At 52.0% G+C, this 25594-nt stretch overlaps 11 protein-coding genes across 11 annotated transcripts; 8 read left to right on the top strand and 3 right to left on the bottom strand.

Annotated features, from left to right (window-relative positions):
• Window positions 1-160: 160 nt before the first annotated feature.
• Window positions 161-1935, bottom strand: AtWU_02659 (acyl--CoA ligase; the record flags this gene model as incomplete). Its single annotated transcript, XM_035497772.1, has 4 exons — window positions 161-256; window positions 330-1201; window positions 1288-1324; window positions 1402-1935. The coding sequence occupies 4 exons, from the start codon at window positions 1933-1935 to the stop codon at window positions 161-163; spliced, it is 1539 nt and encodes a 512-aa protein (XP_035353665.1).
• Window positions 1936-2395: 460 nt separating this feature from the next.
• On the top strand, window positions 2396-4247 carry AtWU_02658 (putative G-patch DNA repair protein (Drt111); the record flags this gene model as incomplete). Its single annotated transcript, XM_035497771.1, has 5 exons — window positions 2396-2588; window positions 2690-3109; window positions 3161-3948; window positions 3996-4088; window positions 4149-4247. 5 exons carry the CDS (start codon window positions 2396-2398, stop codon window positions 4245-4247), a joined length of 1593 nt encoding a protein of 530 aa, XP_035353664.1.
• Window positions 4248-5228: 981 nt separating this feature from the next.
• On the top strand, window positions 5229-5958 carry AtWU_02657 (E2 SUMO-conjugating protein UBC9; the record flags this gene model as incomplete). The annotated part of the gene is made up of 4 exons (XM_035497770.1): window positions 5229-5263; window positions 5342-5502; window positions 5566-5589; window positions 5705-5958. 4 exons carry the CDS (start codon window positions 5229-5231, stop codon window positions 5956-5958), a joined length of 474 nt encoding a protein of 157 aa, XP_035353663.1.
• Window positions 5959-7023: 1065 nt separating this feature from the next.
• Window positions 7024-9298, top strand: AtWU_02656 (asparagine synthetase B; the record flags this gene model as incomplete). Its single annotated transcript, XM_035497769.1, has 9 exons — window positions 7024-7049; window positions 7186-7236; window positions 7294-7319; window positions 7383-7409; window positions 7464-7499; window positions 7565-7713; window positions 7771-9029; window positions 9088-9192; window positions 9256-9298. 9 exons carry the CDS (start codon window positions 7024-7026, stop codon window positions 9296-9298), a joined length of 1722 nt encoding a protein of 573 aa, XP_035353662.1.
• Window positions 9299-10238: 940 nt separating this feature from the next.
• On the top strand, window positions 10239-11595 carry AtWU_02655 (porin; the record flags this gene model as incomplete). Its single annotated transcript, XM_035497768.1, has 5 exons — window positions 10239-10286; window positions 10375-10447; window positions 10501-10589; window positions 10662-11393; window positions 11446-11595. The coding sequence occupies 5 exons, from the start codon at window positions 10239-10241 to the stop codon at window positions 11593-11595; spliced, it is 1092 nt and encodes a 363-aa protein (XP_035353661.1).
• A 455-nt stretch (window positions 11596-12050) lies between these two features.
• AtWU_02654 (DnaJ domain protein) lies at window positions 12051-13050 on the bottom strand (the record flags this gene model as incomplete). Its single annotated transcript, XM_035497767.1, has 2 exons — window positions 12051-12780; window positions 12839-13050. The coding sequence occupies 2 exons, from the start codon at window positions 13048-13050 to the stop codon at window positions 12051-12053; spliced, it is 942 nt and encodes a 313-aa protein (XP_035353660.1).
• A 925-nt stretch (window positions 13051-13975) lies between these two features.
• AtWU_02653 (methionine aminopeptidase 2) lies at window positions 13976-15708 on the top strand (the record flags this gene model as incomplete). The annotated part of the gene is made up of 7 exons (XM_035497766.1): window positions 13976-14015; window positions 14110-14244; window positions 14328-14923; window positions 14982-15245; window positions 15300-15461; window positions 15510-15596; window positions 15652-15708. The coding sequence occupies 7 exons, from the start codon at window positions 13976-13978 to the stop codon at window positions 15706-15708; spliced, it is 1341 nt and encodes a 446-aa protein (XP_035353659.1).
• Window positions 15709-16065: 357 nt separating this feature from the next.
• On the top strand, window positions 16066-17486 carry AtWU_02652 (sphingolipid delta(4)-desaturase family protein; the record flags this gene model as incomplete). The annotated part of the gene is made up of 3 exons (XM_035497765.1): window positions 16066-16284; window positions 16353-16631; window positions 16713-17486. 3 exons carry the CDS (start codon window positions 16066-16068, stop codon window positions 17484-17486), a joined length of 1272 nt encoding a protein of 423 aa, XP_035353658.1.
• A 1031-nt stretch (window positions 17487-18517) lies between these two features.
• AtWU_02651 (putative integral ER membrane protein Scs2) lies at window positions 18518-19759 on the bottom strand (the record flags this gene model as incomplete). Its single annotated transcript, XM_035497764.1, has 7 exons — window positions 18518-18961; window positions 19028-19132; window positions 19187-19302; window positions 19364-19422; window positions 19492-19514; window positions 19580-19650; window positions 19720-19759. 7 exons carry the CDS (start codon window positions 19757-19759, stop codon window positions 18518-18520), a joined length of 858 nt encoding a protein of 285 aa, XP_035353657.1.
• A 1991-nt stretch (window positions 19760-21750) lies between these two features.
• AtWU_02650 (UBX domain protein) lies at window positions 21751-22791 on the top strand (the record flags this gene model as incomplete). Its single annotated transcript, XM_035497763.1, has 3 exons — window positions 21751-21835; window positions 21902-22233; window positions 22285-22791. 3 exons carry the CDS (start codon window positions 21751-21753, stop codon window positions 22789-22791), a joined length of 924 nt encoding a protein of 307 aa, XP_035353656.1.
• Window positions 22792-23256: 465 nt separating this feature from the next.
• On the top strand, window positions 23257-25274 carry AtWU_02649 (RAD52 DNA repair protein RADC; the record flags this gene model as incomplete). Its single annotated transcript, XM_035497762.1, has 5 exons — window positions 23257-23264; window positions 23334-23721; window positions 23786-23965; window positions 24017-24191; window positions 24244-25274. 5 exons carry the CDS (start codon window positions 23257-23259, stop codon window positions 25272-25274), a joined length of 1782 nt encoding a protein of 593 aa, XP_035353655.1.
• Between the last annotated feature and the right edge of the window lie 320 nt (window positions 25275-25594).

The following is a 25594-nucleotide window of genomic DNA, read 5'->3' as shown; positions in this document are numbered from 1 at the left end:
TATTGTAGGATTAAGCGGGTTTGCTTTATACAGTTCCATACTTTACTGTTTCGTAGTAACATGGTTCATGATAAGTAGCATATTTTTTAAACAAACGTCGTACTTCTCATACTATAGAAGACATTCTATGGTGTAGGTAACAAACTAGTACATATATATCCTACAGCTTCGCCTTGACCTTGAGCATCGCCTCTGCCACTTTCCGTCGCTGAATCTTACCCGTCGCCGTCTTAGGGATCTGCGGGACCAGCCACACCTACAATATAAAATCCAATTAGTGACCCCATATCTCATCAAAGCAACAACAAATGGACGGGGGGGAAACCTACCTTCTTCGGCGTCTTAAACTTCGCCAACTTCGACTCCACCCACGCCTTCAATTCCTCCTCAGTAGCAGCATCCCGACTCTTAAGCACCACCGCAGCACCGATATCCTCCCCATAGTGACCCTCATCCGGAATAGCGAAGCACACAGCCTCCGCGACCTTCGGATGATGCAAGAGCGTGTTATCCAATTCAATTGGACTGATCTTCTCACCGCCCTTATTGATAAGTTCCTTAATACGGCCTGTGATGATCACGTAGCCATCGGCGTCTTTCTTGCCTTGGTCGCCTGTGCGGAAGAATCCGTCCGCAGTGAAAGAGGATGCGTTGGCGGAGGGGTTGTTCAGGTAGCCCTTTGTTACGTTGTCGCCTCGGACGCAGATCTCTGCTTCTTGGCCTTGAGGCACTTCGTTGCCGTTGTTGTCGAGGATTCGTACTTCCACGCCTTGACCTAGGCCTACGCTGCCGGGTTGGCGCTTTCCTGGGGGAAGGGGGTTGCTGGTCATTTGGTGGGCGGCTTCGGTCATGGCGTAGGCTTCGAGGACCGGGGCGTTGAAGGCCTTTTCTAGGTCTTGGAAGGTTTTGGGCGAGAGGGGTGAGGAGCATGAGCGGATGAAGCGGATTTGGGGGACTGGGTTGGGGAGGGGTGTTTTGAGCAGGATTTGGTGGATGGTTGGTACTGCTGTGTACCAGTTTGCTTTGTGGGTGGTGAAGTCGGTCCAGAAGTCTGTAGCGGAGAATCTGGGAGGGACTATGACGGAGCCTCCGGAGTATAGAGGGGCTAGGAATGCTGCGAGGAGACCGTGGACGTGGAATAATGGCATCACCAGGTATGTTCGGTCTGCTGGGGTGAGGTTGTATGTTGCTTGGATGTTCCCTGGAGTGGGTTAGTGGATTTGTTCTTGGGATTGTCTACTTTTTTTGCTTTTGGGAGTGTGTCTGTATAGTTGTATTGCTACTTACTCATTGTGGTTGTCAGGTTCTTGTGAGTGAGTGGGACCTGCATGACAAGTGGTAGATCGGAATGTTAGTGATATGAGATATCCAATGGGATGTGGGATAGTAGATCGAGCTTACAGCTTTGGGCCTGCCAGTCGTCCCACTGGTATGTAGAACGAGGGCAATGTCATCGGGTTGAGCTTCCTGAATATCTGCGCCTCCATTGCCTGCCAGTTTTCCATGTTCCTTGACATCTAGAACGATCTCGGAACCGTTCCAGTAGCACTCCGCGATAGCGGCCTGGTACTTCCGGCCCGCGCGAACGGCCGGTCCATCCTTTATGTATGACCCCTTCGGAATCAAAAGCAGAGTGGAGCTCAGATCGTCAATGTAGAATTCGAATTCCTCTTGCTTATAAGCCGGGTTCAAGGGCGCGGCGATGGCACGCTGCCAGGAGGCGGCAAGAAAGGCGACTATGAACTCATAGGAGTTAATCAGAGCCAGCGAGACGGCAGCGCCATGAGTGACACCCAGTCGAGCTAGCTTAGCCTGGAAATCGGCGATATGGTTATGTAGCTGCTGATAGGAGATCGACAGCGGAGTGGGTTTATTGGGGACTAGGACAGCAAGGTCAGCACTATCGGAGGAAAATGACCGGGCCAAGGTCGCCATCGTCGTTAGTATGCTGCAGATAGTAACGCTTAGGGTCTTGGCTTGGCAGGGATGCTGATCGGAATTGAATCAATAGAGTTGATGAGATCCAATTGCTTATGGGACTTGTGAGATGGAGAATCGGGATTCAGGAAGTATTCACAACACCACGAGAACTTGTTTCCCAGGGTATTTTGCTGAAGGGATAGGGGTTCCCTTTCTTGTCTTCCCATCCGACCTCGGGATCTCCTCTTTGGGCTCCGCTCCCCCATTATTTCCTGTTTGGGACAGCTGATTCTGGTTAGTCACCGGCACAATGCAGCAAACTAAGCAAACCATGTAAACTAGACAAACCTCTCCTCATTCTATCGGCCCCGTTCACATTGCTTGGTGATCGATTGATGGTACCCTGTAAAGCTGTCGCTTGAACTGTCCCCTTCATGCTTATTAGATCTTGATTTCTCTTCATTTTGTATCAGACATGGCTTCTGATTCCACCCCCGCGAAGCCAGGGGGCACCTTGTCACTCTACGCCAATCTTCTAGATCCATCTGCCGATAACTCGCCCGGAACGATCGCTCGCGCCCCGGTCGTCTTTAAGCAGAGTAGCACTACCGAGAATAATGACTCTCAGTCCGATGAATCCGCTGCCAAAAAGCAGCAGCTCAGTGCTGGTAGACTCATACCCTCTTTTGTTGACTGAGCCGTTTTATCTGCATTTGACCGATCTGATTGCTCACTTGTCCGCCCGGTTGTTCTCATCGGTGGTTTCCAGCTTCTCTCAGATTTCAGCCTACCAAGAGGCCCCAGCTAGCAGCTCAGAAACCGAAACCGAAACCGACGTTACCAAAGACTGCTGCTGCGCCCGCGGCCCCGGCAGCAGCCCCCGTGAAGACTACTCTCGCAGATTGGGCAGCCACTGAGGATGACGATGTCAATGGATTCTATGCCGGTCCGAAGAGGCAACGAGGTGGGCGCAAGAAGCGCAAGAAGAACCGCGAGGCGCAGGAGTTTGTGCAGAACTGGGACGACATCTATGACCCGTCGCGACCGAACAACTACGAAGAGTACAAGCACAGTGACGAACAAATAGCTGAGGTGAGGGAGTGGAAAGACCGTCTTTACGCACATCGCATGGCCAGATCGCCCAGCAGGGACTCACTAAGTGACGATGAATATGCACGACCCATGAACCGTAAGCTATTTTGCCCTCAAGATCGTGTTCATTTGCTCATGACTGGCATAGGTAAATTTGCTCCTCCGAGCAGCTTCGCGCCGCCTCCCAATCTCAACGATATGCCGCCCAGGCCACCCATCGAATCTCCTCCAGAACGAACAAGCGAAACCCCAGGAGATATCTCCATGTCGGATGCTCCTCCACCACCACCCCCGACCGATGAGCCGCCCGCGCAGGTTCCGGACGACCCTACAGGCGAAGATGCCTACTTACGGCGCCTCCAGTTGTCAATGGGCAACCAGCCTGCAGCAGCTCCTGCTGCCCCACCACCGCCCAGGCCCCTAGAATCCTTACAACCAGCTTCCGCAACTATATCCCGAGCACCAGTTCGCTACACGCTTCCTCCTCCACCCGAGGACATACCTGCGTCGGAGGCGGAATTGGAAGAAGTCTTCGCAAAGGAGCAGCCAGTGGAAGATGAGCCGGAGGATGAGAGCCAGCGTTCGCTGCGGCCAGGACAGAAGGGATTTGCTGAACGTCTCATGGCCAAGTATGGCTGGACTAAGGGCTCTGGTCTGGGTGCTACGGGCACAGGCATTGTCAAGCCATTGCAAGTCAAGGTTGAGAAGCAGAAGAAGCGACCGGACTCCGAAGGTGGAGGCTTCGCGACGCCCGCTGGTCGGGGCAAGATCATTGGTGGCGCAAGGAAGAATGAAGAGGAGGGGAAGTTCGGTCCAATGAGTGAAGTCATTATCTTAAAGGGTATGCTTGACGGAATGGACTTGGATGCTGAATTAGCTGGGGATGGCGAGGGCGGTGGTCTCATGCAAGAGATTGGTGAAGAGTGTTCTGAGAAGGTAAGTGGATGTTTGCCTATTACATGGCACGGTCTAATGAGATACAGTACGGTCGTGTTGAACGTGTCTTCATACCTCGAGACTCGGCGCCTCCAGTGCCAGTTTTTGTCAAGTTCACCAATCAGCTATCGGCTCTACGTGTAAGTGCTGCATTCATGCCCACCTAATGCTTTATTCAAGAACCTGGCTAAGAAATCTAGGCCGTTAACGCTCTTGAGGGTCGGATATTCAGTGGGAATGCCATCACTGCCCGGTTCTACGATGTACATACTTTTGAACAGGGGGTATACGATAGCTGATAGCGGGAAGGGACTCTGTACATGATACCTCACAAGTTGCGAACTGAAGAATACAAGCAAGGGACAATTCTCTCACCTTTCATGCCACTTAGCATAGTCATTTTGAGGAGCCAGAAAAGGACTACTAGGAGAATGCATCCATTTCAGTGACACTTACCTATTAACCCGGTCACTCTTTGCATTACTATCAGTGCTCAAAGACCGGATATCGTAATTTCCCTGTGGCTATCAATACTGTATTGAGGTCATGTGACTTAAAGCATGAGATATACTTGCTTCCAGGCTCCTTCCACAGTGGTTGTTGCCTAAATCCATACTTACAATGTACTATATTGATTGAGATAGTCTATACATCCTGACAAAGGCTATTTGCTACAACCATAGCGCAGCTACTATTATACCACCAATATGAGGAAGTTGCTGGAATGGTTGGAGAAACTAGTAGCAGTAACCTCTTAACTAATTACTTCATTTGTACATGGTATCTCTGTGCATTGAGTTGGCTGACGGCGATCTCCGGGAATAATTGCTGCATGTCAACTGTGTGTACCCAATAAAACCACCATGTACAACGCAAGGACACATGGAAGACCCCATTGGTTCCGTCGCCCAAGGCACAACTGCAGAGGGAGGAAATGGAAGACGTGCCAATGAACTTTCCTCGATCAAAAAGTTCGATGCGGATCTATGAGGTCATGTGACAGCGATAAACTGCAGCGCCGCCGGGGACTGATTGGCTGTGGGGCATCAAACCCAGCGATGAGCAGCTGCACGCCCAAGACAGTGTTACTTCGTCTGCGCATTCACGGCCGACCATAATTTGCCTACCTCACTATCCTTTAAATCCCTCTGACCTCGTTCCTCCCGCCTCGCTTTCTTCTCTTCTTCCCCTCTCCCTCCCAACCCTCTCAACCCTCTCGCCGTCATCCCAACCTTCTTCGGTTCCAGCCCACCTACGTACTCCGAAACCGCATCCCCAAAATGTCGCTTTGCCAGAACCGTCTGACGGAGGAGAGGTATGTGACTGACAACACCGCATACGCATATTGTGGCGTGTATTTTCTCGAACTAACCCTAAACGCGACCATATACAGAAAGCAGTGGCGTCGAGACCACCCTTTTGGCTTCTACGCAAAGCCGCATCGGACTCCTCAAGGAACACTTGACCTCAAACGATGGGAGTGCGGTATCCCCGGCAAGGCGCAAACACTCTGGGAAGGCGGACTTTTCAAGCTGGACGTTACCTTTCCCGATGGTGAGTGAAGCCTATCGACTGGTGCTCTATGCGACAAACCTGCTAATCCGCATTCTATCGCAGAATACCCCACTAAGCCGCCGAAGTGTAGGATCCCCTCTCTCCCGTACCATCCCCAACGCCACTCGTCCGCGCTGTTTGAAAGGTTTCGTTAATAGCACTTTTCGCGCAACAAGCTAACTAGAGTATTCGCATTTAACAGGCAAATTCGTGCCTCCGCTTTTCCACCCTAACGTCTATCCCTCTGGCACCGTGTGTCTCTCGATCTTGAACGAGGAGGAGGCGTGGAAGCCCGCAATCACAATCAAGCAGATTCTCCTGGGTATTCAGGACCTGCTAGATGACCCCAACCCGGAGTCACCAGCCCAGGCTGAGGCATACAACCTGTTCAAGAAGGACCGCCCAGCGTACGAGAAGCGAGTTAAACAGGTCGTGAGGGAGAATCCGGCCCTTTAAAGAACGACCCACGACGGCATGACAATTTATTATCCCACCACGAAGCTACTCTGCCGCCCATCGTGTGTCTATTTCCGTCCCCCCAACTTCATACCAGTTCTGCGAATTTCACGGCGGGTATGGCGGCTTAAGAGTCTTAGACCAGGTGTTCCCACGTGGGGTAGAAGGACGGGAAGCCTTCCAAGAGGGAGAGCGCAGATACACCCGCTCGGGAGTTTATGATCATGCTCAGCGCGCCATTGCAGTCAAATAGGTTCCGGAATGTCGCATGGGCGCAGGTGTGTCTTAACTATTCTCCTGTCTTGGAGGTGTGGAATACTTGGGTTTTCTTCTTAGCGAGCAGCGTGGCGTACATAGAACTGACAAAACGGGGCGGTTCGGGACGGCGTTTGACACTATCTTAATGCGATTTATCTAGCTTATGTCCCTTCATTCTCTTTGGGATTCTCGCATACTTCTATCTATGTCTACCATGGGGGGTGCATGCTGGTGACCGATTTTCGGATGATCATACCATAGACAGACGGCTTGTGCCCCTTGGGTGGGGGGAGGGTCCTCTCTAATCGACTCCAACTCAATTTTCTCCAATCTGTCATCCTTAGTGCGTAAAAGTAAAACAAGTTCCAGAAAGACCAAAAATCTGGAGAAAGTACTCTAGTAGAATATAAAATGTGGGGGATGTGCAGACAGTTGAAGGAAAATGGGACACCAACAACGTTGGAACCAACTAGAGAACCCGACCCAACCTGTCAGGGCACAACCAATAAGGATGACATAGATAGAAAGAAAGAAAGAAAAGTAACCGTCACAGCAACACATTCAGTTTTCCGCGTAGGAAAATTAGCGGCTATCTTATCGGAAGTGAGTCACTGAGATTTGTGGCCGAAATCGCCCCTCGGGTTCCGCCCCGCCGCCGCGAACGGGTTGAGTCGCTTTTCCAATCCATATTTAAGATTTCCCGCTTCATCTCTCTCTCTTTCCCCTCGTTCTCCTATCTTTCGATTAGTCAATTGCTTCCCTTTTGCTGTCTACTTGAGTCGGTTCATCAATTGAATTGTAGTCAGCATGTGTGGTATCTTCGCGTGTCATCAGTATGTGGGCTAATCCTGGAATCTTTCTTCTCTCTCCCCTCTCTCTCTCTTTCAAAGTCTTTGATTCCTTTTGCGGGCCCCGCGCCACTATCGCTCTCCGTTTTTGAGTCACACCCTCTAATCTGAACTGCCATAGTCACCCCGATGTGCAAAAATTCAAGCCTACGGCCCTGCGCATGGCCAAGGCGTAAGTGTTCCTTGTTCTCTCATGATGGTGGATTTGGTGCTGATTGCTGTTGAACAGTTTGCGCCACCGTGGTCCCGATTGGAGTGAGTCATAAGCCTGTTTTGGCAAGCATGCTGGTGATGGACGTTTTTCTGACTTGTGTCTAGGCGGAAGCTGGATGTCTGAGAAGACCAGTGAGTTGAGCAGCTTTATGGGCTGGGAGAAAGTGGTGACTAATTGACTGGCAGTCCTCGCGCACGAGCGTCTGTGTATCGTCGGTGTTGGTATGTGATGTTTTACCCCCGCCGCGGATCGTTTGGATATCAATACTAACGTGTTTTCTTTGCAGACTCTGGTGCCCAGCCCCTTGTCAACGACGATGGCTCCCTTGCCCTGGCCGTCAACGGCGAGATCTATAACCACCGTATCCTCCGGAAGAACCTGAAGACCAAGTATGAGTTCAAGACGCATTCCGACTGTGAGGTCGTCATTCCTCTGGTATGTGCGAAGGTTATTCTCTGGTGTGTATCTGTATAGGGTTGCTGATGGGTTTAGTACATGGAACACGGCCTCGACGCCCCCAAGCACCTGGATGGCATGTTCTCCTGGGTTCTCTACGACAAGAACCAGGACAGGGTTGTCGCCGCTCGTGATCCCATTGGTATCACCAGCTTCTACATCGGCTGGTCCTCCGAGACCCCTGGAGCCGTTTACTTCGCTTCCGAGCTGAAGTCTCTCCACCCGGTTTGCGACAAGATCCAGGCTTTCCCTCCTGGCCACATCTTCGACTCCAAGACCGGCTCTTTCACTCGCTACTTCGAGCCGACCTGGTGGGACCCTACCAACGTTCCCTCCGCCCCTGTTGACTACAAGGTCATCCGCGCTTCTCTCGAGAAGTCTGTTCGCAAGCGTCTGATGGCTGAGGTCCCCTATGGTGTCTTGCTCTCCGGTGGTCTCGACTCCAGCTTGGTCGCCTCCATCGCTCAGCGTGAAACCCTGCGTATGCAGGAGGCCGCCAAGGCTGCCCAAGCCCAGGGCGCTGAGCTCAACGAGTTGGTCGGCATTGACGACTCCAACGATCTGTCCACCGTCACCACCTTCCAGCAGCTGCACTCCTTCTCCATTGGTCTGCCTGGTGCCCCCGATACCGAGGCGGCCCTCAAGGTGGCCAAGTTCCTCGGAACCAAGCACCATGCTTTCACTTTCACCGTCGAGGACGGTCTCAACGCCCTCTCCGACGTCATTTACCACCTGGAGACTTACGATGTCACCACCATCCGTGCTTCCACCCCCATGTACCTGCTCAGCCGTAAGATCAAGGCTATGGGTGTCAAGATGGTTCTCAGTGGTGAGGGTAGTGACGAGATCTTCGGTGGATACCTTTACTTCCACGCTGCTCCCGACCGTGAGGAGTTCCACAAGGAGACTGTCCGCCGTGTCAAGAACCTGCACTTGGCGGATTGCCTGAGAGCCAACAAGTCCACCTCTGCCTGGGGTCTGGAAGCCCGTGTTCCCTTCCTGGACAAGGAGTTCCTTGAGACCTGCATGGGTGTTGAGCCTGCCGAGAAGATGATCACCAAGGAGCGTATCGAGAAGTACATCCTGCGCAAGGCTTTCGACACTACCGACGAGCCCGACGTCAAGCCCTACCTACCCGACAACATTCTCTGGCGCCAGAAAGAGCAGTTCAGTGACGGTGTCGGCTACAGCTGGATTGACGCCCTCAAGGACCAGGCTGAGGCGCACGTCACCGACGAGATGATGAAGAACCCCAAGCCTGAGTGGGGTAGCGATATTCCCGACACCAAGGAAGCGTATGTTTAGAGTTTTGTGTCATTGTATTGCCGAAGACAGGGACTGACATTTTCTTAGCTACTGGTACCGCACGATGTTCGACGAACTCTTCCCGGCTTCTTGTGCTGGCACTGTTGAGCGTTGGGTACCGACCTGGTCCAAGCAGACCGACCCGAGTGGCAGGTAAGCATATGATGCATCAGAACGCAGAAGACAACAGACAACTGATATGTTTGACCTTATTAGAGCTATTGCGACTCACAACGCCAAGTACGAAAACGCCGTTTAAATGTCTGGGTAATGAATATTGCGTGTCTTAACTTCTTGCGGAGAGTTTGGGTATAGAACCATGTATAGATGATTTACCAGGGATACTCATTGGGACGCGAAAAAAAGCGAATTTCAGTTAGATGCGTCGGGATCACCGCGTATTGGCTTTTCCTTTTCTTTCATCTATGATGTCTTTTTCCACTACTGGTGTTGTCCGTGTTCGATCGACAAGATTTGTAAGAATTGTAGGAATGGTTGAGAGTAGTTCGGGCGAGGTTACCACACCGGCGGATTATGAGTCAAGCGCGGATGGTGCTGATCAGGAGGGACATGCGTTGTCACGGTCATACGAACCCCATGTGGTTGGGCTGGGTTCCATGGTAGGTCCATGCATGCTGTCCCGATGGGGATGCGTGACAGGCATCCAGGATGATACAATTGCTATGTTTCTGAGAAGCGGTCAATTTCATAACATAATAGTAGATATTGTTTTTTTTTCTTCTTCATATTATTGAGAGAAGCTAAAGAAAATTATTATACTTTGTTATTCCTCATAATTCAGGACGAACGGAAGCCGAGGATAAGCAAGCAACTAACTACAAAGTAACTAGTCAGTGTTAGTGCTAGACTGGGAGTAGTCAAAACACGGCGGGCTGAACTCTCGGGAAACCTTGGAAAGGTTGACTCGCAATTCAGGCGCGGAATCTCAGCCGCCAGGCATCGACATCACGGGACTTAGCGGCTTCTACCGGCAACCGAGCACCGACCAATCAGGGTGGGGGGTTTCTCCCGTGGCTTCCCCATTGTTTGGCGACTCAACTTCGACCTTCTTTCCTGCCCGGTTTCCCCATCGTTTCCCTTTCCCTTTCCTTCTCCCCTCATCATCTTCAGCCTTTCCACTCTATCCTCTCTTATCTCCTTCTGACGTTTTCGTCATCTCCTATACCACCTCATTCACAATGTCTGCTCCTGCTGCTTTCTCCGACATCGCCAAGGCGGCCAACGATGTATGCTGCCCTCACCACCTTTGAAATTTGTTACCTTGGAAGACAGCTTCCCGGGAAGGGATTTTCGTGCTAATCCTCTGCACAACAGCTCCTGAACAAGGACTTCTACCACAACAGCGCCGGTGAGTTCCCTCCCAATTCCTGCGCCCCTGAATTGGGTTGTTTGCTTTTTCCCTTTTTGCGCGCGACTCGGCTGACTCAAGTGTTACTCTAGCCAACCTCGAGGTTAAGTCCAAGGCTCCCAATGGCGTCACCTTCAACGTGAAGGGCAAGTCTGCCCACGAGGGTCCCATTGCTGGCTCCGTAAGTTCACCAATCCCTTCGGCGTCCTTCCATTGATCATGGATTATAATGCTAACCATCATCCTGTTATAGCTCGAGGCCAAGTACGTTGACCAGCCCACTGGTAAAGGCCCCCGGAAACGCAAAAAACAATGCGAACATCCCTTGCGCACACCACCCGTCCCTTCGTCCCCAGCAGTGCTTGAGGATAGGTTCACGTTCATATTTGCGTGCAGCCATGCCCCATCCCAGCGCTTCTTCCTTCACTTCATGTCCAGGATTGTGGAACATGCAGGAATGCTAATTATCCGTCCCCACCCAGGCCTTACCCTCACCCAGGCTTGGACCACTGCCAACGCCCTCGACACCAAGCTCGAGCTCGACAACAACATCGCCAAGGGTCTCAAGGCTGAGATCCTGACCCAGTACCTCCCTGCCAAGCAGTCCAAGGGTGCTAAGCTCAACCTCTACTTCAAGCAGCCCAACCTGCACGCCCGTGCCTTCTTCGACCTCCTCAACGGCCCCTCCGCCAACTTCGACGCTGTTCTCGGCCACGAGGGCTTCCTCGTCGGTGCTGAGGGTGGCTACGACGTCCAGAAGGCCGCCATCACCAAGTACTCCGCCGCCATTGGCTACAGCGTTCCCCAGTACTCCGCTGCCATCACCGCTGGCAACAACCTGACCGTCTTCTCCGCCAGCTACTACCACCGCGTCAACGCTCAGGTTGAGGCTGGTGCTAAGGCTACCTGGGACTCCAAGACCGGCAACTCCGTCGGCCTTGAGGTTGCCAGCAAGTACCGCCTTGACCCCTCTTCCTTCGCCAAGGTACGTAACACCTTCAGAAATTTAATGGTCTATCGTTAACCAATCTCTACAGGCCAAGATCAACGACCGTGGTGTTGCCGCTCTGGCCTACAACGTTCTCCTCCGCCCTGGTGTTACCCTCGGCCTTGGTGCTTCCTTCGATACCCAGAACCTGAACCAGGCTGCCCACAAGGTTGGCGCCAGCTTCACCTTCGAGGCTTAGATGAATTTTCCTTGTTTTCAGCACCCGCCCATGCCTAGTCCTTTGTGCTCCGATACTGCCTGATAGAGTAGATTTTGGAAGTCATTGAGATTATCGATTGATTCCTGGTTGTCTCTCGTCCGGCTGTTGGTATACGCGGGATAGGAGTTGGGAGTGGGCGCGGGGTTGTTATATGGATGTTTAGATAATAATCATGTATCACACCCTTTCAACGATAGTGTATATCAATCAAGCCTATATTTCCTTGTTTCAAGCCAAGCCCGTCTATAGTATATACACATGGGGACTCTCAGCAGAGTCGCGGGTATAGAACCAGCTATAACCGAATGCATGCCGAATCGACCTCCCAAGCAAATCCTGCGCCAGATGAATGTCTATGAACCAGCCAGTTGCCCCCAATATACAGAACCAACCCAACCCGCCAGGAAGAGTACTGACCATACTCTAAACCCTGATCAACCCTCCTTCCTCCCCACCGACTTAGTAGACTTCGTCTGCCCACCGGCCCGATCACCGTTCCACACCCCCGTCATAGCGCCCGCCCCCATCAATATCCCACAGACCACAATAAACCTAACAGCCATGGCCCCAGGACTCCCAAGATACTTATCATTGATGTGCGACGCCCCAGCCATCTCCCTCGACCTCCGCTCCTGCCTCCTCTCATCCTCCCTCGTCTGCGTCCTATAATGCCCCTTTGCATTAAAATGCCACACCGTATTCCGATGAATAAATGACGTCGGATCATCCTCTGCTGTCCCCTTCGCACTACCACCACCACCACCACTACCCTCTCCACCTACACCACTACCAGCACCAGCACCAGCCCGCCTCCCAGTCCCTCCATACCCCCCATGCGCATAGAAACTCGGCGGCGGCCCACGGAACTGACCCCGCCGTTTACTTAATCCGCTGGCTGGGCGCGACCCCGCGTACGACGCCCCCTTCGTGTGCAGGTTCGCGCTGTAGCTGCTGTAGCTGCCCATGGGGTGTTGGCCTGGCGTTGCCGTGCTGTGGGTCGAGGATGCATGGATGTGGATGTGGTGGTCGCGGTCGTAGATACTGCGTTTCGTGGCGTTGCTGAGGGTGTTGTAGGCGCTGGATATTTGGGCGAATCGGTTGGAGGCGCTGGGGTCGTCGCGGTTGCGGTCTGGGTGGTGTTGGAGGGAGAGGGCGTAGAATTTCCTGGGAATTGGTTTAGTTGAAGGTGAGGAGGGAGGGAATGGGATTGGGGGAAGGTTACTTTTTGATCTCGGCTTGGGTGGCGGTTGGGGGAACGTCGAGGATTTCGTAGTAGGTTGGTTCGCGTGCGGTGGGGGAGTAATGGGGGGTTGATGAGGTGAATGTTCGGATTGGGTGGTGGTGGATTGGTTTGGTGTAGGGTGTGTTGGTGGTGATTGTGGTGGTCTGTCGGAGGCGGGTGGCCGTGGGCCCCCGGAGACGAGGGAAGGTCATGGTTCTTTTTGAGGATTGTGTTGTGTTGTGTTGGTTATGAGGGTTGGTTGGTTACATTAGGTAGAGGGTGGGGGTTAGGAGGGAATGGAAGAGGGCGCGATTGAATAGAGGGAGGGAGAGTTGGAGATTGTAACTTATCGGTGCTGGGCCGGGATAAGATGAGAGAAGGAAATCCGCCGCTCTTCGGAAGGCGGAGCTGCGTCATCGGTCGGGTTTATCTGATCTGATCTGGTGGTGGTGGATCTTGCTTTCTTACTACTTCGTAGATATACTTTGTGCTACGTTGTATTTGGTGCTATGCTTGGGTGTAGATTGTGTATCTTGATCTCGGGATATTATTGAAGAGATCTATGAAGTGATTTTATTGTTTGTTCTCTTGTTGTGTTTCTTGTTCTGGGTTGCTGGTGTTGTTTGGTGTGCATGTATGGATGTAGGTTCATTTATGGTGGTTCTAGATGCTGTTGCATGACAGCGTCACTTTGTCCATTTTATTAGCCCATTATGTACCTTCTATGCATAGTATCCCTCTTTCTTATTCTCTAATCAATGTCGATGGTTCGGTCAGACAGGTTTCTGCAGGCTTCAGACGCACGCGACCAATTGCAATGTTAGCGTACACTGATACCTACACATATAGATCTCCTTTGTTGTATAGTTTGTAGTAATTAGTATGGTCAATGCATTCAATTTGTACATGCAGGTTGTACCTGACCTGAAGCTTCTCCACAGCATCGATCTAGACAACCAGCTAGGGCTCCAATACTAACTAACCAGTTGGCGCCGCGGAACCCTGAAAACAGCCAAAAGGCAACCTTCAGGCTTGGCATTGACCGTCTTTTCCCCGACGGTTGCCGCTTTGCCCTCATTTTTCTTTCCCCTCCATCAGCCCACCACCAATTCATCCCGGTTTGCCCAGCTTTTCAACATGGCTGCCCAGGCTAGCGAGAAGCTGCAGAAGCTCGACCGTAAGTCACTGAACGACTCCCGTTGCTGATCTCCGAACCCTCCTCTGCCATCCGTTCGCAGTAAGCTGATAAGATTTCCCCGCTCGCTCTCTAGTCAACGGTCAAAGCGGCGACGCGAAGGCGGACGCCCCTGCCGCTGGTCAAGCACAAGCCGGAGAGGCGGAGGACGACTCCGACGATGATGAAGTAGAGGATGGAAATGCTGCCGGCGAGGGTGCAGCCAGCGGAGGTGCGCTTTCTCTCCACGGATTACCAACCCCTCGGGCCAATTCCAGAGTTCTCCCCGCACTGACCAAATCCGCGGATGTGCAGCCGCCAAGAAAAAGAAGAAGCGCAAGTCCAAGAAGAAGAAGAAGGGAGGTGCCAAGGTCCAGTCCTCTCCCCCGCGCGTTCCCCTGTCGACTCTGTTCGCCGGCAAGGAATATCCCGAGGGTGAGATCGTCGAGTACCAGAATGAGAATTCGTACCGCACCACCAACGAGGAGAAGCGCTACCTCGACCGCATGAAGAATGACTTCCTGCAGGAGTACCGTCAGGCAGCTGAGGTGCACCGTCAGGTTCGTCAGTATGCGCAGAAGACCATCAAGCCTGGTCAGACCCTCACGGAGATTGCGGAGGGCATTGAAGAATCCGTCCGTGCCTTGACTGGTCACCAGGGTCTTGAGGAAGGTGATAACCTCAAGGGTGGTATGGGTTTCCCCTGTGGTCTCAGTATCAACCACTGCGCTGCCCACTACACCCCTAACGCTGGCAACAAGATGGTGTTGCAGCAGGGTGATGTCATGAAGGTCGATTTCGGTGCCCACATCAACGGCCGCATCGTCGACAGTGCTTTCACCGTGGCCTTTGACCCGGTGTATGACCCTCTCTTGGCCGCCGTTAAGGATGCTACCAACACTGGTATCCGCGTATGTCTACAGTCTCTATCCTAGGACCGAGTGTCTGGCTACTAACAGCTTGATGTAGGAAGCGGGTATCGACGTCCGCATGAGCGACATTGGTGCCGCCGTCCAGGAGGCCATGGAGAGTTACGAAGTTGAAATCAACGGGACCATGTATCCCGTCAAGTGTATCCGGAACCTCAACGGTCACAACATTGACCAGCACATCATCCACGGTGGCAAGAGTGTTCCGATTGTCAAGGGTGGCGACCAGACCAAGATGGAGGAGGGTGAAGTGTTTGCCATTGAGACCTTCGGTAGTACCGGAAAGGGTTACGTGAGAGAGGATGTAAGTTGTCACATTTATTGACCAGAACTTATTCATTTGCTAACTGATATGAAGATGGAAACCTCTCACTACGCTCTGATCCCTGATCACAGTCAGGTTCCTCTGCGTCTCTCTTCGGCGAAGAACTTGTTGAACGTCATCAACAAGAACTTCGGTACTCTTCCCTTCTGTCGCCGTTACCTTGACCGGTTGGGCCAGGATAAGTACCTCCTTGGGGTGAGTGATTCCTCTGCTTCATAATGTGTCAATGCTAATCTGGTGCAGTTGAACAACCTGGTCTCGTCCGGAATTGTCCAGGACTACCCACCTCTTTGCGATATCAAGGGCTCCTACACTGCCCAGTATGAACATGTACGTCTTTCTGCATCTCTCACGATTCATAGACATACAGCTAACCAGACGACAGACGATTGTCCTTCGACCCAATGTAAAGGAAGTCATCAGTCGCGGCGACGACTACTAGGTTGAACTATCTTTGGTCGAGGGTTGAGGGATTGTACCACTCCAATTAGCCTTATTTGAAACGAACCAAGTATATGAAATGCATGTTAACTATTGACCAATGACGCCGATGATTATGTATAACTTTTCACCGAGTAATAAAAAGCGTAGATGAAATCGGACCATCCGTGGATCCGGGTAGCCCCACGTGGAAAGCATCCGCTCCGAAACTCACGTTGTTCTGTCCCTTGCGCTCTCCCATCAGCCCATTTCTCTCCCACACTCTCTTCTTCCTCCTTCCTACTCCTCGGTCGCAGTCATCTATGGCGTAAATTGCCACCTGGAAAGTCTGTCATCTCGCCCCTACTCGTCCCTCGCTATGTCTTCGTCCGTCGTCGAAGCCACCGCGGATGCTTCACCGCATCTCCGCGTGTCCGCATCCAAGGGCCAGGCTGCGCAAGCTACCCCCGATAAAACAGAGCCTTCAACTAGAATCGACCCTCCAGAAACCTCCGCTGTCGATGACCACTTCTTTTGGACGTACACAGAGGAGCCGCATCGCTCCAGGCGACAAGCCATCATCAAAGCGCACCCGGAGGTATGCATATACTTCTCCGTGGCCTTTTCCGCCAAAGAATCATTTATTGACATCTGTGCTTCCTTCAGGTCACCAAGCTCTGCGGACCAGAGCCCCTGACCAAATATGTCGTTCTGGGCGTCGTCTCTCTCCAGGTCCTCTGCGCCTACCTGCTCCGCAACACCTCCATGCTCGACTGGAAATTTCTCGCAACTGCATACGTGATCGGAGCCACCTCGAACCAGAACCTCTTCCTCGCCATCCACGAGATCTCCCATAACCTCGCCTTCCGGTCTGCCATGGCCAACCGTCTGCTGGCCATCTTCGCCAACATCCCCATCGGTTTGCCCTACAGCGCTGCGTTCCGGGTACGTCGGGCCCCCAAACCCCAGAAGAAGCACATGAAACAAGTATGCAAGAAGCTAAAGCTAACTTCTCCCGCTTCACAGCCCTACCATCTCACCCACCACAAGTCCCTCGGCGTCGCCGGCCTAGACACCGACCTTCCCACCGCCGTCGAAGCCTTCCTCCTCGACTCCATCCTCGGAAAGGCCTTCTTCTGCACCTTCCAGATCCTCTTCTACGCCGTCCGCCCCATGTTCATCTACAGCCCTCCCTTCACCTCCATCCACGTCCTGAACCTGATCACCCAGCTCACTTTCGACTACGCCCTGACCAAGTTCTGCGGCGGCTCCCTCCAACCCCTCCTCTACCTCCTCCTGAGCTCCTTCCTCGCCGGCTCTCTCCACCCCTGCGCCGGCCACTTCATCGCAGAGCACTACTTCTTCTCCCAAGTTGGCCACGGCACCGAATCCATCCAAGAGCAAAAGAACAACCAGAAGAAGAAGCCTCACCCTCTCGATTCCCTCCCCCCACCGGAAACCTACTCCTACTACGGCCCCCTCAACTTCTTCACCTACAACGTGGGCTTACATAACGAGCACCACGACTTCCCCGCTATCCCCTGGACAAGACTGCACGAGCTGCACCGCATCGCTAGCGAATTCTATGAACCCCTCCCCTGCCATCACAGCTGGGTGTGGGTGATTTGGACGTTCATCCTGGACAAGAACGTCGGCATGTGGTGTCGGGTTAAGCGTGCGCAGGGCGGTCGTCTCGTCGGTGGTGGGGGCGGACGCGCGGGTGAAAGCATCTCGGCTTCGTCGGCTGGTCCGGAGGGGGAATCGGGAGATGGGTGGAAGGAGAGTGAGATTCAGAATTGATTTGGATCATCGTCTGTTTTTTCTCTACCACATGTTGTATGTATCATGTGTACCGTCCACACGGTACCCTTTCTCTGTTTTGTTTTGATGACCTGTGACATAGTATACTAGAGATGATATCCCATGGCTTTGTTGTTTCCATGATGAACTAACTGACTGACTGGTGCTGGTACCTGATGTCGATTATATGCTGGGATTGACCGACTGATTTTATTTACATGACATGATGTCATCTATTTACCTACTTATCCTACAAAGTACATGTGACATAGTTGAGTATGATTTAGATTGTGTATAGTTACTTTAGCAGTATGGGAAAATCAATTATAATTTATTGTGTTTTCATCGCTGAGACAACTTTTCCGACATACAAGTACAAAGAAAACGGGCAATGCAATAGACATTTCAATGGCATCATCATGATTAGCTTTACTGCCTGACTGACTGAAACTATGGACGCGTGCATTCGTCTAAACGGTTATGTCGCTGGGAACACAAGACTGGGCAAGGAGACTTGGAAAAGGAAGACAAGAGAATAATAAAGGAGGAGAAGAAACGCTGGGATAGAGTCAGGGGTTAAGGCATCCGACCAATTGGAAAGTTGCAAGGGCAGAGAAGATGGGCCCACGCATGGTCATTCCATGGAACGGACAGTACCGCCCCTGCCTCCCATCTACTGCATCATCTCATCACAGCCGCCGGGAGCAATTTTCGGACACTGGGGGTAAAGGTTATGGTAATAGAAAAATGGAAAGGATAATAGAAAAAAGAAAAGAAAAGAAATTGTCAAGTGAAAGGCCGTACCGAGGTGCCAGATAAGCCAGCTGTGAACGGAGCGGCAAAATGATAAAATAGTAGGTATCACATGGACACCATCATTGCCGATGTCGACAAAGCTGTTGAAGGAAATTGGACACTCCAGAAGAGAATACAGTTGGTTGATAGAACCGGATGGCGGGTAAAAGATGCTAAGAAAAAAGAAGAGCAAGCGAGCGCGGAGCATAAAGAAGACGACTCAAAAGACTGAGAAATTAAAAGAAGAAGTATGCGATCAGGAAGCTGAGGAGGCACAAGCCAGCGACCATCTGCACTGGCACGCCTGCCTCGGCAGATTGCGGCTGTTGCTGCACCAATGGCGCCGGCGCCTTTTCGGTTTCACCTCCGATCTTCCGCTGCCTCAGGCCCTGATCTGCCAGCTTCTCCTTCAGCGCCAAAATCTGAGCATTAGCCTCGGACAATTGGGCTTTCAGATCATCGCTTGAACTTGCTGCCCCGCCCATCATGGCCGACTTTGTAGACGTGGCTGGGCTCTCAGTAATTGCTTGTGGGGTCGACACTTCCCGCTTGGGCTTATCGCTGAAATCTGGCGGTGGGATCGGTGACGTGTCGTTAGCGCTTTTAGCAACTGCAGCAGCAGGTGTCTGGAAATTCGCATTAGGAGAGGTGTAGGCTGGGGGTTCTTCTTCCGTCATAGTCTAAATAGAACAATTAGTTATCCGATGGCTGGAGAACCGAAAAGGGGTCGGTGAGGGGTTACTTACGCCATTCGTTTCGGTGACTTGTTCGGCAGCTGAGGAATCATCTGCAGGCAGCCAGTTCACACGGATCTTGCGTTCTTGAAGCGAGGCCTTGGAAGATTTCTCGAACTATGGGTTATGTTAGATCGCTGCCGGTGGGGACCACCATGAAATCAGACTTACAATCGAAGTAACATTGGCGAACTCCATATCGCGAGTGACGGCAACGGTCTGGACTAGGAACTTGTCCTTGCACTTGGCATCATCTGCAGGTTCTTCCTTCATGGCCTGGAGCAGAACTATCAAGACCGTCAGCCATTGCGCAACAGCACCAATCCAACGAAACACAGAAAAACCAACCTTGAACGTCGACATTCTTTCCAGGATCTATCCGGCCCGAGTTCGGGCGAACACAGTAACTATTCCATGTTAGACCGTTGTTACAGCGATACTAGTATGTCGAGTGACGAAGGGGTGTGGCCACGTACTGTTTAGGGGCAGTCGTTTTAACCTGGAGGGAAAGTCGTTGTTAGTTAAGGCAATCCAGAGATGTTCAGGGAAGTCGATATAACGAACCTTGAAGACCACAGGCTCAGCGTTGTCATTCTTCAAATGCAAGATCTGGCACACCTCACGATCGAAGGGGCCTGGGGATTTAGTCAGCTTCGGATACTTTCAGGAGGGCAGTATATAGATAGATTCAGGGCACCACGTACGCTTGAATCCCAACTCCGGGGGCTCGAGAATAATAGACATGTTGGATAGAGGGTGAAGAGTATGTCACACAGGAAGGAAAGGGATGCGCGGGTGAAGTAGTGTACAGAAGATGGTCCCAGCAGTGCGGGAGAGGGTGGCCCTTAGAAAGTTAGATTGAGAGTGCGCCGAGGAAAGAGGATCAGTCGCGAGGGAAGACAGCAGCAGGACCCGCCGAAGAAATAGATACCTAACGAAGACTGGATGATAAGGAGGGAAATCGGTCAGAAGTAGTCAACGACAAAGTGGATGCCAACCACGAGGCAGAATGATTAACTGTTCAGGCGCAACTCTCCGTTTCGGGGGGAGCGAGACGGAATCCAGTTGGTCTCGCCGTCGCAACTGCTGGTTGGACCGGGGTGCTGACTCAGCTACGGCCACGGGGGCACTGGTCAGGTGATGTCATCACGGGGTCTGGCAATGGCCGTTTGAGCCTCGTTTCAAGCCAGCAAAGTACCTGCAGGAAGTGCAGGCAATCTGCATCCTCTCCATTTCTGCTCGCTGTCTTCAGAAACCAGAGATGGGCAGCTGCCGAACAACGCTCACTGCGGTCGCTGTCGGCTTCCATTGTCTAGACTCCATCCACACCAATTGCTCCGTACCTTATTTACTACGGAGTACTCCTGTCAGTTCTGGGTCCTGATTCGGGATCCACTATAATGACATCGTCTAAAAATAATCAATTAAATGGTTCGAGCTAAGTGTCCACTATCTCTAGAGATGGGCGGATGTCTTGCATACCATTAGCCTTCTTTTCTTTTTAGTTTGAAACGGAGATTTTCCAGTTGTCACTTTGCAATAGGGTGATTCCCTCTTTTTCCAAACACTTCGCCAGCTGGTCAATCTTGAATCACGACGCTATCCAGTGACTCAATACGAGGCTATCTTGTCAGTTCGTTTACTGTACAGCTCTATCCAGGCACGCCGTCACACCGAACTTTGAAGATTAGCAGGCTCCATGGGTACCAAACTTAAATGCTGAAGTGGGCTCTAATGCCAACAGTGATCCTCGATCCGGGGCGCCCTATGCGCTTACTTTCCAGGATTTGCGCCAATCGTGCTGAACAGCTGTTGTTCGCCAGACACCATGCAACCAAGAAGCCATAGGTACCCAATCTTCCAGATTGGTTTATGACGGCTGTCAGGCGCCAATATCACACATCTTCCGGAGCCCATTGGTCGATCTAACTTATACTGTGTGCTCTTTTGTTTCTCGGGGCCTGTTGAGGCATTTTCAGAGTCTCATCATAGATCGGCTCTGTCAGCAATCTAGCAAAGCCGAATGGCCGCTAACGACAGCTTCTTCTTGATCACTGGCAATAAATCGTTTATGACGGGCGAATGAGTGTTTTACAAATCCTGCACGATCGGGACATCAGCTGTGACTCGTGCATCTAGATATTCATAGGGCATTTTGTCTTATTGAAGCTCAACATAAGCGCTGTAAAATACGTCAATCTTCATATTGATCCTAAATTGTAGAACTACTTCTGTGCGAGTAGTGTCCTGGGTGCGATTTGCTATCTTATTCCAGCCCGCAAGCGCTCGATTTTAGGACCTTGAATATATAATATCAATCCTGAAATGAATTCACAAAATCCCACAGACAGTGACTGGCAAAAGAGAAACATGTAGACCTTCTCCAGCTGTACGAGCTCCAGAGAAAGGCTAGAAAGGTCCAGAACATTGGTGTACCTGATGCCGCTTGGGGGCGGCCTATCTGGGCGGCGGGACATTCCGCAGCCGGCCATCTATCACTCAGCTCAAGCTATCGATACGTCACCCGCAAGCCCAGCTCTTCCCAACGCTCAAACAATTCCCCACTCTATCGTCGCTTTCTCAAGGCGCCATATTTGACTATAGTTTTCATCAGCTCCGGGCGATACCACATTTACAACTCGACCTGTCGGTTACCGAGCAAAGACGATCCCTTTACCCCGCTTTTGAGACTCTACCACCACCTCACCCTCTCCGAATTCACAGCCAGTGTCACCATGGCCTCCTCCGATCTGGACCAGCTCATTGAGATGGGCTTTGATAAGGAAAGATCCGAAATTGCAGTGAAGAAGGGCAACGGCAGTATGTTACTCTTAAGCCCAGCTACACAGTGTCGACCGCTGACAGTCTTCTGATAACACTTTGCAGTTCAGGGTGCTCTCGAATGGCTGGAAGCAAATCAGGACAAGTCACTGGAGGAGATTAAAGAAGAGGAGAGCGAGGAGGGCCCTGCACTTCAGCCGGGAGAGGAAGCTCGCAGCTTGGTGTGCAATGAGTGTGGCAAGAAGTTCCGGAGCCATGCACAGGCCGAGTTTCACGCGTCTAAATCCCAACACGTTGACTTCTCCGAATCAACCGAAGAGCTTGCTCCTTTGACTGAAGACCAAAAGAAGGCAAGGCTCGAGGAGCTTAGACAGAAACTAGCGGAAAAGCGGGCGGGACAGTCAGAGCAGGACAAGATTGACAAGAAGAGGAATGAGGTACGGATGGTTTCGACTACGATTGGATTTTAATTGCTAATTCTGTCCCAGGAAATCCGTAGGAAGGCCACCAAGGACTCCCAAGACGTTAAAGAAGAACTCCAGCGAAAGCAAGCGCTGAAAGAAGCTGAACAGAAGAAGAAAGAGAAGCTAGCAGACATCGAGGCCAAGAAACGCGTCAAGGCTAGGATTGAAGCTGACAAGGAAGAGCGGCGCCTGCGGGCTGAACGAGAGAGGGCCGAACGTGCCGGTGTAGCACCCCCTGCTCAGCCTGCACCAGCCCCGGCGGCCACCACGTCTGGACCCGTTGCCTCGAAGCCCGCTTCGGCCTATACGGAAACCCGCCTGAGATTCCAGACATCGAAGGGAAATATCATGAAGACTCTCCCAGTGACTACCACGCTCTTTGAGATCGCTGCAGCTCTGCAGCGGGAGGATGGAATAGAAGTACACAGCTTTGCGCAGAACTTTCCCCGGAAGGTCTTCGATGCGGAGTATTTCGGCGAGTCCCTGAAGGACCTGGGCCTGATCCCTAGCGCAAGTCTTGTTGTCCAGTGACTGCGCCTATATTGTGCTTCTTAGCGGAGCCAATCGAGAGCTTAAATGACGATATCCAACAAATCACCAAATAAGTGGTGATGAGGTTCGTAATGATTTTGCTTGTGCCTTAAAAGCAAGGCTCGCATGAAGAATGTCATAGAATGCCAACATCGCATTAGCACAGCACGAAAGCTGAGAAGTAACCGAAATAATCATAAGCCTAAATCTAGCTAGAATTTACCTTAGCGACTCTAGACCTCCTGACTCCTGCTCATTGATTTCGGTAGATTAGGCAGTCACTCCATGAGTGATACATTACAGGCAGCGATATCATCACGTGATGACGTGATAAGGCGTGTCGGCATCGATCACGCGTCGACACGCCTAGAGCTAGCATGTTTGATTGTCATTCACTAATTGACTATCCCACTGGTGGCTTTCAATGACCGCCCAGTTTGGTACTTCACTATCTTTACTATAATAATGCCCGCGTAAGTAAACACGGTGGCCCCGTTTCTCCTCCTCCCCCATTCGCCTCAAGAAGTTAACCGCGTCTCTAGTGTTGGCGACCAGCACCGAGGGAATCCAGCGTCCATCATGATGCCCAACTCCACTGGAGCGATCACCGCGAATCCATTCGAAGAGCCACAGCGACGAATTAACGAGTACACTGCCCAGGAAATTGCGACTTTGCAAGCTCGTCTCGATAAGAAGCTCGGCCCCGAATACATCTCTTCCAGGCCTGGGGCTGCGGGACAGAGAGTACACTACCTGTCGGCCGATAAATGCATCAACCTAGCAAACGAAGTTTTCGGATTCAATGGCTGGTCAAGCTCAATCCAGAATATTCAGATCGATTTCGTCGAGGAGAACCCGAATACTGGGAAGATCAGCCTGGGTCTATCTGTCATTGTGAGGGTGACTCTGAAAGACGGCACATATCACGAGGTAGGCATCACTGTGTTGCAGCGAGCTCGTCTGTATCTTTACGCTAAGCCTCGACTGGTATCAGGATATTGGTTACGGTCACATCGAGAACTGTAAAGGAAAGGCTGCTGCTTTCGAGAAAGCTAAGAAAGAGGGGACAACCGATGCTCTAAAGCGGGCTCTGAGGAACTTCGGCAATGTCCTGGGCAACTGTGTCTACGATAAGGACTATGTCTCGAAGGTCACCAAGGTGAAGACTGTACCGGTATGTGTCCATTTTGCGGACACTCGATTCACCACGACTGACTCTCTCTAGGCTAAATGGGATGTCGACGAACTGCACCGTCACCCAGACTTTGTTCCCAGGAAAGAGCCCGTAAAACCGAAGCCCAGTCCAGAAGACGATGATCTACCACCTCGGCCAACGGATGTTGGCAAGAACAGTAGCCTCGACGACTCAATGGCATTTGATGGCGATGGGGAGTTCGGAAGTAAGTACAATGGTATGTCACGATCGCTTACAACCGCTAACCTTCTCCTTAGGTGACCTATTCGATGAAGCCGACTTTGGGGTAGGCGGATCCGGCAACCCAGACGAGGTAGTACTAGGACCAGAAACACAGAAGCAACCACCGACGCCTTTAAACGGGCCCAACGTACCTCGACAGCCATTCAATAACAACGCTCGTGCACCAATGAGGCCTAACCCAGCCATGGTAACGCCATCCAAGCCGGAACGGCCCTTCAACCCAGCACCTGGTGCCAGACAAAATCCCGCCCCTCAGCCCTTTAACAGCAGACTCAACCCTTCCGTAGCCCAAAACCAGCCCGCACCTCAACGACAATCTATGCCTCCTCAAGTTCCCCAGCAAAACCTCCCCAATAACCGGATGGTCCCACCAGCACAAGCAGGCGCCGCTGCATCAAACACAAGCGGTGCCGTGCCCATCAAACGTGAATTCGGGGCACCCACCACCAACGAACCCCCCAAACCGCAAGACACACTTCCCGGCACGCCCTCCGCGTCATTCTTCTCAGCTCGCGCAGTCGACCTCCTCCGCGACAACCCCAACGGGATCCCATCCGGAGCCCCAGTCTTCGACCCCCACGCGGAGAGTCCCTCCATCCGAAAGACCGCAGGCATCGACCACAACAAGAGTCTCCCAGTCTCCAGACCCATGCTCGCCGGAACCGGTGCCGCCTCCCCAGCAACAAACAACGCCCGAGACTTCGTCAACCCATCCCAAGATATGAACCGCAGGATCGGTGCTCCGGGCATGAACAGCCCCATGAGCAGACCTATGACCACATCATCTTACCGGCCCTTAACACGGCCCAACATCAATGCTCCGGGCGCAGCTGCGGCCGCCAATCGTGCATCTACACCGGGTCTTGCACCGCAGAACATGAACGGAAAACGACCCCCTTTGTCTGATGTGACGAATGCCTCGAACCCTAGTGGCGGCAGCGGGCCTGCTCCACCGGTAGGCGTTGAGAACGACCCGAAACGACCTAAGATTACCCCGGGTGGTGCTGCTGCGCCAGCGCCGCCGCAGCAGCCGCAGCAGCAGTGATGATATGCTGCTATATTACAGTATTGTTTATGATGGGGTCTAGTCTCGGTATTCTTCCAATGCGTTATATCTATTCATAGGGACGGCGTTCAGGGACGGAAATGGAATGGATATTGGCGGGATGGTATGGATGTTGTATGTTTTGATATAAGATGGTTGAGCTAGCTTGTATCGAAGTTCTTGATCATTTTCTTCTTCTACTTTTATAGTGACGCGAAGATAATCTACCTAGATTAACCGTATTCCTTCCTTACCTTAATTGAACCGGAGTACATGAGCCACAAGACACTTACGTAGCCACATCAAGTGTTGACAATAGT

The sequence above is a fragment of the Aspergillus tubingensis genome (assembly GCF_013340325.1).
Source record: "Aspergillus tubingensis WU-2223L DNA, scaffold_4, whole genome shotgun sequence".
Lineage (NCBI taxonomy): Eukaryota > Fungi > Ascomycota > Eurotiomycetes > Eurotiales > Aspergillaceae > Aspergillus > Aspergillus tubingensis.
The sequence above is the reverse complement of the archived record's forward strand: the minus strand, read 5'-3'. Positions and strand labels throughout refer to the sequence as shown.